The sequence below is a fragment of the Eubalaena glacialis genome, chromosome 6 (assembly GCF_028564815.1).
Source record: "Eubalaena glacialis isolate mEubGla1 chromosome 6, mEubGla1.1.hap2.+ XY, whole genome shotgun sequence".
Classification (NCBI taxonomy): Eukaryota; Metazoa; Chordata; class Mammalia; order Artiodactyla; family Balaenidae; genus Eubalaena; species Eubalaena glacialis.
The window spans coordinates 78,040,640-78,052,745 of record NC_083721.1 but is presented as its reverse complement, the minus strand read 5'-3'; the positions used below and the strand labels follow the sequence as shown (position 1 = coordinate 78,052,745).

At 34.4% G+C, this 12,106-nt stretch overlaps 1 protein-coding gene across 1 annotated transcript; it reads right to left on the bottom strand.

Annotated features, from left to right (window-relative positions):
* Window positions 1–385: 385 nt before the first annotated feature.
* On the bottom strand, window positions 386–11,561 carry UTS2B (urotensin 2B). Its single transcript, XM_061193269.1, has 5 exons — window positions 11,462–11,561; window positions 7,272–7,370; window positions 6,051–6,088; window positions 4,691–4,784; window positions 386–411 (listed from the first exon to the last, which is right to left on the bottom strand). The coding sequence occupies exons 1-5, from the start codon at window positions 11,559–11,561 to the stop codon at window positions 386–388; spliced, it is 357 nt and encodes a 118-aa protein (XP_061049252.1).
* Window positions 11,562–12,106: the final 545 nt, after the last annotated feature.

The following is a 12,106-nucleotide window of genomic DNA, read 5'->3' as shown; positions in this document are numbered from 1 at the left end:
AATATAATTTCTCATATAAACTGAGACAATATAATTTACTTTAATTTTCCAAGACACTGTCTAAAATATTTTAATTGATAGCTCAACAGCCTAGTCATCTCTGGACAAAACTATATTTAGACAATGAATTTATGAAAAGCATACAATAGATACAGCACTCCCAACTTCAGGTCTACAAAGCCATTCTGATAGTCCCATGCCATTCAGAAGTGCAACTGATTTGTCATCATCATTCACAATGTAAGTTTTAAGCATGTAATATGCTGGATAAATTCTGCCACCGTTTCTTTATGCTTGAAATAGCTACAATCTTTAAGCAGTAAAGTGAGTAGATTTATAACTTTGTCTAATGTTCTTATCTTTTTTGGCATCCAGAGGAAAAACTTTAGACACAGTATTTCCAAAAGCAAGCTAAAAAAGAAACAAAACAAAATCTTTATTAGGAAGATTTTTGATTAAATGGTACATTTGAATAAAATAGTTTATGTATGCCTGAGTATGAGAGAAAGTTTTCTAAAACAAATGTTCAAATGGTAGTTATTAGCCTCAGGTGGATCTTTAAATTAATTAAAATTAAATAAAATGTGAAAATTCAGCTTCTCTATCACACTAGCCAACTTTCAAGTGCTCAATAATGCCTAGTGGCCTGTAACTACCGTAATGGGCAGTGCAAGTTAGAGAATGGTCACATCATCAAAAAAAGTTCTATTGGACAGCACTGTTCTACATTATAATGCATATAATGCAGTTCAGAGAATACAGTAAGACGCACCCTTCTATTTAAGAGTTGGGGTAAGTTAAGTCCCAAAGAGGAAGACACATAAGTAAAATCAGTGATAAATATGCTTCTATTTACTGGAGAAAAAAGAAGGAAGAAAATTTAAAGTTTACTTTGCAGACCACCAAATGATATTTAAATAATTTGATCATTGCATTGAGTCTTCACATTCTGATCATAAAGTGATGTTTCAGAAAAATCAAACCAATTTGAACAGCATTTTAATCTTCAAATGAATGAATGAGTCATTTTAAATCTTCTGTGGGTTGTTGCCAATCAATTGTCCAACTTACGTTAGCTTCATCTAATTAATTACAAATTTCTCTAATTTCCTTCCATCTAAATGGTTTATAAAATGAAGACCTTGGGGAGATGGGTCTTCGATTCACTATTGATTAATAGGATGCACAATAAAAACGAGCTGAAAAACTCAGTAAAGTTAAGACACTCTTTGCCATAAATGATAAAAGTCTATCTTCCTGCCTAGGTTTCTCTCCCTACCTCCACTCATTCTGTAAACTGTGACCCTAACGCTCATCACCGCAAACACATAGAGTGTTATGATAGCACTCAGAGTCTACTTTTCATTCCTAAAAGAGCCAGCGTTTTCTTTAAACAAAACCACATTCAAATCCTATGCAAGCAGAAGTTTATTTTCAGACAGTAAACTGAAGAACTTGGCCCTCTAACCCAATCTTCTTTTTATAGTATTTTGGAAAGTCCCTTTCTGTCCCTTTGGATATCTTTGAATATCTCAGTCTGGAAGGAAAAAGAAATCTACACATATCCCAGATTTATACCACAAGAGCAGCTCAATTAAGTATGCGCTGGAACATAGTTTGGAAATTTTCTGGACCAGTTGAAGGGAACTTTCATGAATGGTATCCCCAGTAGAGCCAACTCCTCAATGTTTATTTATCATTTATCATTTATGTGAAGGAAAACCCTGGTCAGCATTCGGGTGTCTCTTGATGTCTATCTGGTTCACTCTTGTAATCCCCGTTTTTAGCATGATGCTAGGGGTTGGACAGTTATATTTTTAATGAATGGAAGAATTTAGCAGCTGTCGGTCAACTATATATTAAATAATTAAACAAATTACAATAATTCACAGTAAGTGTAAGATACTCTTGCTTTAAGCTGAATCTCTGAGTCCATTCTACCATCATACATTGCTATTTATGGTGGACTGTTTCTAGTTATGCCAATAAACACCACACTTCAGATATGATGTGGGTTATTTTTGTCACCTAACCTGGGCATCTAATTCATATGTTTATCACCACAAATATTTACTTTGTTCCTACTACATACACATATGTTTTAATATCTCCTTGCTTAAAAACAAACACAAAGCTTCCTTGACCCCCTCAAGCTACTCTAATATCCCAATTTTTACTACCCTTTAGACAAAATTCCTCAAGAGTTGTTTGTTGTTAGTCATTCCTGTTGTTTTGTCATATTCTCTTTAACCATAAGTCCACCAGATAATTCTTGTCAAAACCATTAAAACCCTTCCCATTGCTGTTCAGATGGAAAATCTCAGTTCTCATTTTACTGGACCTATCATAGCTTTAGAACAGCTGAACTATGTCTTCCTGGAAACAGTTTTTTTATCTGACTTCCAAGGCATTCTTTTCTTTGTCGCCTTTTTCCTCAGTAGCTGCTCCTCCTCAGCCTCCTTTGCTAATTCTCTCTCATCTGCCCAGTCTGTAACCTTGGTGTGGCCTGGGACTTGGCCTTGGATATCTTCTGTTTTATATCTGTCTAGAGTGATTCCCTAGACAGTCTCATCACAATACCAAGCAATATTGATATGCAGATAACTGTCAAATTTAGATCTCCAATCTGGGCTACTCCCCTAAACTCAAATTTATATACTCAGTGGTTTACTTAAATCATTACTGGGAAGATTTTGTTATACATGTCATAACAAGCTCAAAATATCTATGGTAGAGGTAGGATTCTCCAACTGTTCCTTGCATTTCTCGACATTCCCCAGGGGCCTCCCCAACCCCGCTAAGTGAGCTTGAGATCACGTGCCTAATTTTGGCAGGTAAGAGTGCATTTACCTCCATGTTTTTCCTATCCTGCTACAAGGACACACGGTGCAGGGACAAAGTGAAGGAAAATAACCAAGGTACCTAAGGCTTCATGTAAACACAAAATAAATCTTAAACCAAGTTACACCACTGAGATTGTAAGGTTATTTTGTTGATGTGCTTTGCCTAATTTATCCCAAAATACACTTTGAAAACTTGAAGGAGGGTGGTACTCTAAGAAGAACTTAAGTTATGGCACAGTCTCAGCAGTTGATTAATGGCAGACAAGGAAACTGATATCATAGGTTGGAAACAGGAAGAGTCATTTTACAAAGTAACATAGTATGTGGTAAAACTGACATCTGCAACAGTTCAGGTTCAGATTGTGTTCCTCTTGAATTTCTAGAAGAAAAATTAGGAAAACAGAATATTGGCAGTATTTTTAGGTTGCTGTTGGATACACTTAGCCAGGTATTGCAAGAAATAGTGAGCTTAAGAAGAAAATGGTGTCTTTGCAAATAAATAAAAAGAAATAGAGATAGTTCAGAAATACAAGATCTTGAAATATTGCAAGAGCTGTTTCTGGATCCCAAAACTATAAAATGGGATTTAAAATGACTCTAAGTGAGTGATGCCAGGTAAATATCAATTGGAATAAGGAGCTCAGGGCACAAATCAGATTATATGTATAGCCTTCAAAGTATGTTCCAGATGTCTTCAAGGCAACTCAGTTGGGGATGAGAATGCAAAAGAGTTAAAATTGTTTAAAAGAGGTTGTGTGTAGCAAATAGCTGAGAAGCTTTCTAAATTGTTACAAGAACACCATTGGCAAAGAAACCATAAACCCTAGAATAAAAATAGTCGTTGACACTTTAAGACCAAATAAACCTTGGGCCTCCAACTTTGTGAGAGTAGGAGGAGACCTGAGAAAACTTTGCAATCCTCAAGAAGGGAATATTCCCCCAAGGAGCCCATATGATGTGTCCAGGGATAAAAATGAAAAGGCCAAAAAAGCAAAAACCTCAGAAAGGGTGAAGCCAGGGGAAATAACACAGTGGACAAAGCACTCCACCTACACACTAGCAGGTCCTAATCAAGAACCATTCTCCATCTCCAGGGTAAGAAACTTTTATAATATTTGCCCAGTGGGATTTCAGAATTGCTGGAGGCCAGCATTCTTGATGTTGTGTGTCTCTTGTTCTTTTCCTCTGTGAATAAGATTATTGATTGTGATTATCCAGTCCCTGTTCCTCTGTCAATTATTGAATTTTGTCCTTTTAGCTGATAGGTCTGTGAATGAAGAGGAGCCACATTGTATTTGACAAAGATTAGTATCTCCTGGAGGGCTTATTCTTTGTTCTGGGTGCAGCAGTGAAAGGAGTTTGGAGTTGTCTCTAATGGGAGATGGTTGAGTATAGCCTATGTGGTTAAGAAAAGATCAAAGGATTGACTGTGGTTGAGGCAGTACTCCCCAAGTACTATACGTGCTTTCTAACATTTATTAGCCTGTCTTGCCAATATTTTGGTGGCAGCCCAAGTGATTAATTCTAGACAATGGACTTCAGGAGAAGTGATGCATGTCACCAAACTGAGTTCTGAACTGAGGCAGTTGAGAGCTGGGATGCATCCTCTATCCTTTCCTGTGTCTTGGTAATCTTGGAGGTAGTCAAGCTACAGCAATAATCTATATGATATAGCCACAAAACAGAAGAGGGTTGTACTATGTGCATTGAACTTTATGATTGGATTTTATTATATTAGGTCTCTGAGATTTAGATTATAATTGGTAACACATCACAGCCTAGGCTATACTGACTATGGAAAGGTCCAGCAAATCTCTATTTCAACTCTTTTCTACCATCAAACTTACCTCGCTTATTAGGATGGGAAGAAGATAGACCACCTATAGCATAAGACATCTCAGCATCCTTTGCCTCCATGAGCTGCTCTTTCAGTTTTTCCAGCTGTTAAAAATCAAATATGAAAAGTATTAATCTTTAATAACAGCAATGTTTTTTTTCTATTGAAGAAGAAGAAAGAGACAAAGAAAGGGAGAAGGAAAGATGGAAGAAAGGAAGGAGGAAAAAGGAACATAAAAGAAAATAAAAGTAATAAATGAAAATAAACAAAAAGAATTAAATAGAAAAATAAAAGGAAACTTGCATTTAGAAACTAGCTGGTAAAGGTCCATGACTTAACAGGTGATCAGGAACAAACAGGTTTATGGTGAAGGAAGTCAAGTCTGAGTATTCATTAATGGGGAGCCTGTAAACACAACCTGTGTAGCTGGTCTTGATATTAAGTCACCTATAATGACCAGTCCTTTTCAAGGAGTTCCAAAGAGTTATGTGAATGTTTGGATTTCCTGAAATATTTGTCCCTTCTAGCAGTAAGTGAGAAGTATTTTGAGGCCCTAGGGTTTCCACCCAGAGTGTAAGCCATGTTAATTTTTAGCAAGCTCGCTGATTGCCTAAACCCAAAAGACCTAACTCTATCAAAATAGAACTCAGCCTGAGCTACTGCATGCGTCCGTGTCCTAGATACTAAGAATTGATGGGGCATAATTCTCTCTCACAAACAGCCATACAATTTGTATAATAGTGGATTTGCATGCAGTTGTATTTGAGAGAGTTAAGAAATCATCTAATCCAATGATTTTCCAATTTTCTTCATAGCAAGGAGTCAGGGGATAAGGTTGCTAAGGGGCTTTCTGTACTGAGGCCAAATGCAGGTCAAGAAAGCAGCACTAAGGGCCCCTCCCTCGCCAAACTAGCTGTTTCAAACAGAGCAGCTCCACTTTTATATATTTCATTTACTGAAGTGAGACCACATAAAATTTTGTTTGGAAAAAAAAATTTCCACTTTAAAAAATAATAATAACTTTTGCAAACCACCAATCTAGTTATAGCCTCCTATTTTACAGATGAGGAGATTTAGGTCCAGAGAATTTTAATTATTCCATGGTCTCATAGGTAATTGGAGAGCTGGGTCTAGAAGCCAGATTTCTAGACATTTTATCCCATGATCACTTCAGTTATGGCTTTGTTCTGTTTTCTTTATTTTTTAGTAGAATTTGATTATTTTTTTTCCTAGCGAATTACTTCAATCTTCCTCTAGCAGGAATAAAGGTTTCATAATAGACTATTAATAATTTTAACAACTATTATGTCAAAAGAAAGTGTCTTTTGGTTATTATTAAAATTGAAATTTTAAGTATTTCACATTCTCACCTGGTTAAGTTCTTCCAATTTGTTAGCCAGCTCTATATCTGCAAGACACATTTATTATATGAAAAATGTACATTGCAAGTAATATTTAATTCATTTCAGGTCATACATTCAAGGAAGACAAAGGTCTTTTTTGTATGATTTGAGATCACTCACCTGTCCCTAATATAAAGGCCCAAGCATTTTTTCAATGCCTGTAATATTGAAATATAATCAGTAATGTAGTGAGCAAATACCTAATTTCTATCAATAAGCGCAGAGTTTTTAAAAATAAACCATAGTTCTAACAAGGACTATTATTTAGAAATAAGCTATTTTACTGACATGGGGAAATTCTCATGAAATGATATTAAGTAAAAAAAGCAGGACACAAATCTTATCTATATAATTCAATCAAGAAGGAAATTTCCAGAAATGTTAATATCAACTCCCTCTGGGTTTTACAATTTGAGTATAGCTTTTTTTTTTTATAATTGTGTTCATTTTCTTCAATGAAAATATCTTATTAATTTTAAAATCCTGTATTTGTAAAGTATTTATTAAGGTATTGTTTTAACTGGTACACTGTCTCATGAATAGACAATTTTTTTATAAGAACAGATGTTTTCTGAGAGGGTACCACATTATCATATTGTCACACTGTCTCTCAGGTTAGACTTGCTAAGTTTCTGACAATATTTGTCATTTCTTGGAGACCAGTCTGATGCATAATTGTAAATCAGATTCTCCTGTTCTTCAAAGAAAAACAAAATCTCAGTTGGTATAGCCTAAATTTCCCAATGGTTTCTACTCTTAACCATTTCCAAAATTGAAAGAATTTGATTGCAAAAAAAGTGCTAACTTAACTGCCACAAAACCGCAGTTAACTTGAGAAATTTCTAGTGGAAACCTGTTTTGAAACATTTAGTGATACTCTCGAAGCATTTAGTAAAAAATAATATTAACCGTACCAGTGGGAGTTGCTTAGGTGAGAGGAAAATATGACTAAAGATAACTATTGAGTAACTAGATAGTTACTGATCTCATTAGGACTCTCAAACTGAACAAAATAAGATTTTAATATTTTTTAATAATGCCATTGCTTTTAGCGTGAATACGAAATAAGACATTTAAGCCTTCAATGCAGCATTAAAATTAGTAATTATTATTTTAATATAAATTAACATGTAGAAAGAACAGGTCAGAAGATGGAATAAATAAAGTTTGACTTTATTCTTAACTCACCAATGTTGGAAGGTCTTTGGAAATCAAAATTTTTATTCAGTAGAGCCAGCAATAGTTCTTCGCGATCTGTGTCTTCTTTATCTGGAAACAATTCATTTCCTGTAATAATTACCTCAATGTAGTGAAACCTCCATTTTCAATCTGTGTCACTGAACATGTTTCTGATTAAATATGTTTTACAGGTAACTATAATCACTATCAATCACTATATGCACTATCAATGTGTATACTCACCAATAAAATGTGTATAGAGAGAGGTGTGTAATCCAAAAAGATGGGCTGTTTTAAAAATCGTTGAATGTATGTGAACACTCAAGGAGAGATTGTGACAGAGAGAAGGAGGCAGAGGTAGAGAATATACCTGGAAGGTTACAGCCTAAATTTTACCTGTAACTATTTCTGGGTTAGTAGAATTGCAGGTAAATTTTACTTTCTGTTTTTTCATCTGCGTTTTTTAAAAATTTTCTACTATTGTGTTTAACATAAGAAATATGAATTAAAAGTTGTTTTTAAAAGAAAAAATAACATTTGATTTTGAGATTTTATTTGATACACATTAAAATATGAGCCTTTTTGTGTTCTGGGAATTGCCTTTGAATCATCCAAGGCAACCCTGTGGAAGAGGTAAGACAGTGCCTACTTTTTCCATATTGATATCTTTCCATCTTTGTCCATTTACCTCCCAGCCTACTCATTGGTCAGATGCCCAGCTATCTCAGCACTCTAAAAACAGAAAAATCACCCAAATTTTCATAAATACTTTAATTCTGGAGTAGAAGTCAGGACAATAGACTTTATTCAAGCTATAAAAAATGAAGAGTCAACAAGATTTTAATGCAAACAAAATAATAATTAGTGTGTTATAAACAAAATGAACTTTGTGAGGTGGCCTAAAAAATCAAACCTTTATGGTACAATTTCTATAGGATCATTCTTCCCTCTATCTCCTCATAATAACTGATATTGTGTGGACAAAAGGTAGATTGGTGAGTTTAAAATTTAGGAGTGGGAATATTGTGGTTTCAGTTAGAGAAATGGCTCATAATTTAGCTAGATTCTTCCTTTAAATTGTTTCTCTTTCCCTGTGTCTACAAAATGTCAATTAATGAACTCAAGAAACTAAGTGGCTAATTAAAGGAATGAAAGCTTTGCTGAGAAAGAAAATGAATGACTTGGGGTAGGTGGCAGCATCAAAATTTTCTACATTGACCAAAAACACTTATTGTTGCTCAATTTCCTCAATTTCAAAGTTCCTCAATTTCCATTACTTCACAGACATAGAAATTATTTGTGAAATTCTGGGGTTTTTTTTCTTTTTCTTTGAGTAGCTAAAATAATAGACTATCAATGGAATTTTTGCTTAACATCAATTAAACAAGGACCCTCGGAGATAATTTAGTTTAAGAGAAAGACATGACTATGCAATAGTGTAGTAATTTTTTATTATAGCTGTTCATTAAAATGTTAAATTACAATCTTTAAAATGCTTTAATTGAAAAAAATAAGGAACATTGTGTAGCCAGGTGATAATGATTATTTGTTTCAGAAAGAGAACTGTGATAAAAGAAACAGATTCATTGCCTTCAATTTAGGGAATTTATAAGACTAGGAGGAAGGTAACTAGAAAAGTGATGATCTGAAGCTTTTGTTTGCTTAATTTACAGCCCACTTCTCTGCATATTTAAGTGGAACATTTTTTTAAAAGACAATTAATGTATTTACCATTCTTTACCAGTTTGGTTTCTAGTAATTACACCTGCATGACTGTCCTCAAAAATTCTTGTCACTAACTCTTAAGAAAACCACCTTTTGTAAGAATCTCTGAGGAAAAAGTTTTTTCAAGAAATTAAAATTTTTTTATTTCTAAAGTTAAGTAAGATATTGCCTAAGAAAAATAACAAATAAGTCTTACTTCTTGTTTTTATTTTTAGTATTAAAACACATACAGCTTTAAAAGAAAAAAAAAATGCATGTACTTTTCATCTTTCTTTGAACTAAAAGTTAGTGTTGATAAAGGAGATGTTTGAATAAAAAAATACCCAAGTGCAGATACCCCTTTAGCACAAATGATGGCAAAGTTACTCAGACATTAGAGAGTGATTACTTTTGCAAATACACAGGAAAAAACTGATTGATTACTACTTGAGATACTGAAGCTTAAAAGACTTAGTTGTCTCCTTGCTTGTCATTTGAATGTGAAGATTTTTAAGGGATATAGACAAGAAACTTTACCAGAAAGAAACCTGGAAACCCCTCAAATGATAATATACTAAAAAAATTAAATTGACATAGCCTTTCTGGTCACGATATTCACTCCTCCACCTTTTGTGGTAGGCAGTTTGCCCAGTTTCAGGCTTATCCACTGAGGCAGGCTTTCGTATGGCCCCAAGCAAATGAAAGCTGGCAGATTGTACCATTGGTCTTGCATGGCGTCTAACACAGAGAGAAAGATGGCGACCCCTTGGTGTTCTGTCAGCAGACAAATGCTTATTTGAAAACAATGTGTTAAAAGACTAAAGTAAGTCAAACATTTAGTTGCTTTGAAAAATGTGTACATGGAGAGAAGCTCACTCTAATCATCGACAATTTAGATTAGAAAATAATCTTCCCAATAACTAATCTTCTCCATTTATATATAATGAAACTGAGATCAAAGGGGGGTCCCAGAAAGAAACCTTTCCTGTATGTTGCCAATGAAATATACATATGAATATGTGCTATTCTGGGATCAGAGTTGTTATCTAATTATAACCTAGCAAAATGTTTGAGTTGGATTTTGCATTTCATATACACATGATATCAGAAGTTACAGTTACCACTAACATCCTAATTTTGCAAAGTCCTTTATGAATGGCCAGATGTTTCCCTCCTCACACATATACACTGTGTTAAGAACACTGAAAATCCCACTATTTCACAGGAAAAACAATGAAGTCCTACCAAGTACCATGATTTTGACTGGCCAAAGACAAAATGTGAGTGCCATGGATAAAATCCAGAATCTTTCATTCCCAGGCTTGTATTTAGGTCTCAGGCCTGTATTTGTTTTTCAAAGGGAAAAATCTCTATAAATAAATAACAAGGGTTTCTGCAATTTTATTTCCACTGTCAAAAGAACTACTCTAATTTTCATTGACTTTTAAAACCACATTTGAGGCAAAATGGTCTAGTAAAGTTGAATTAGATCTGAAAGGGGAAACTTAATCCCTTTTCTCAACCCAGTGTCATGTAAACAAAATTTATTACATTCTGTCTTGGTTCCCCCAAGTAAGACAAAAGTAAAAGGCTATCTCCCTCTTCCTGACAAGGAGATCAGTTAGATAATAGATCACCTCAGAGTTTCAAACTGGAAGAGATATTAAAGAGGAATATTTTTAAGTTACTATTTTTAAAATGTAAAGAAATATATAAAAGTTTCAATGAGGTTAAGTTGTTTGCCTAATAAATCAGCATTTAATCTAGCTCCACTGATTCCCAGATTAAAAGCTATTTCCACTACAGAATGCACTGAAAATTTTAAAGAAAGATCAAGTTACCATATTACAAGAGCAGAAGCTTATTTTCTCTAACTTTATCATGGCATATGTTTGTAGACTTCATAAATTAAATTATTTCATTTAACATAAGTACCCTAAGTATGTTAGAAATCTGATAAATACAGTCAATGCGTAATGTGGCTGTTAGCATCGTCCTCCTGAAAGTACTATGTAAATTTCCCCATGCATTACTCTCCCCAAATCTCTTCACACACAAGTTTCTATCTTGATGTGTTCTACTAGGAACCACTCTCCTTTCATAAGTAACTTATTAATAATCTCATTGGATGAAAATCTCATTTTTCTTTCCTCAAGGTGTATTTTTGAAATATGCATAGCACTGTATCACTATTTACACATTCCCATCTTTGGTCATGGAATAGAAATAAGAAAGAGATGCCCCTGGATTAGAAAAAAAAGAATGTAGCTGAAATTAATTTAGTACAGTGTCAGTTGAAATTAATTTACTTGAGAAGAACAGCATCACAGATTACATGTAATTTAAAAGAGCAACTACTGAAGGGCTGTTTGATGATTAAATCATACTGATGTTTAAAACATTATTGCCATAGTGGTAGAAAAATCAAAGCAATGCAAACAGGAAGATAAGGATTATTTACCCACCTGTAGGATTTTAGATTCGTATGTACATACCTTGGATAAAATATGGCAGCCCATGCACCGATTCTAAAAAGATCATTACAGATAAAGTTAGGAGTCCAAAACAAAGAGTGGTTGAGAGGATCTTATTCATGTTAAAAATCTTCTTCTGTGCTAGCAGAAAAACTGACTATCCAGGTCAAGACGAATATTTCAATGGCTCTGGAATGCTGCAGAGATCACGTTTAAAAGGTGGCAAATGTGCTTGAAGCTACAAATGCTCTGGACAAAGAGAAAAAATCTTATAAAATGTGATGCACCCTGTCAACATGATTCACTGACTTGGAGAAGTGACAGGTTTGCTACTCAGTCAATGACAAGAAAAACCCAATCAATATATCTCATACTCGCCCATTTCACTAAAAGCATGCATTCCTACGCGTGCACACGCACTCAAACACATGCATAGCATAAAGCAAAGACTGGGACTAGAGACCTGTGGGTTAGCTTTGCATAAAAATGAAATGGGAACAATGCCCTTCATTTGGCTAATTTAGAGCCAGATGTGGTCTTCCGGATGGTAATGTTATTTGCAAGCACCACTTCGTTTTTAACCAACCAAATAGATTTGAGCTGGGAAGAGCTCAAATTTGAAATGAATCAAAATGGGAACATTAACATCTCACTCTATTGGAGAAG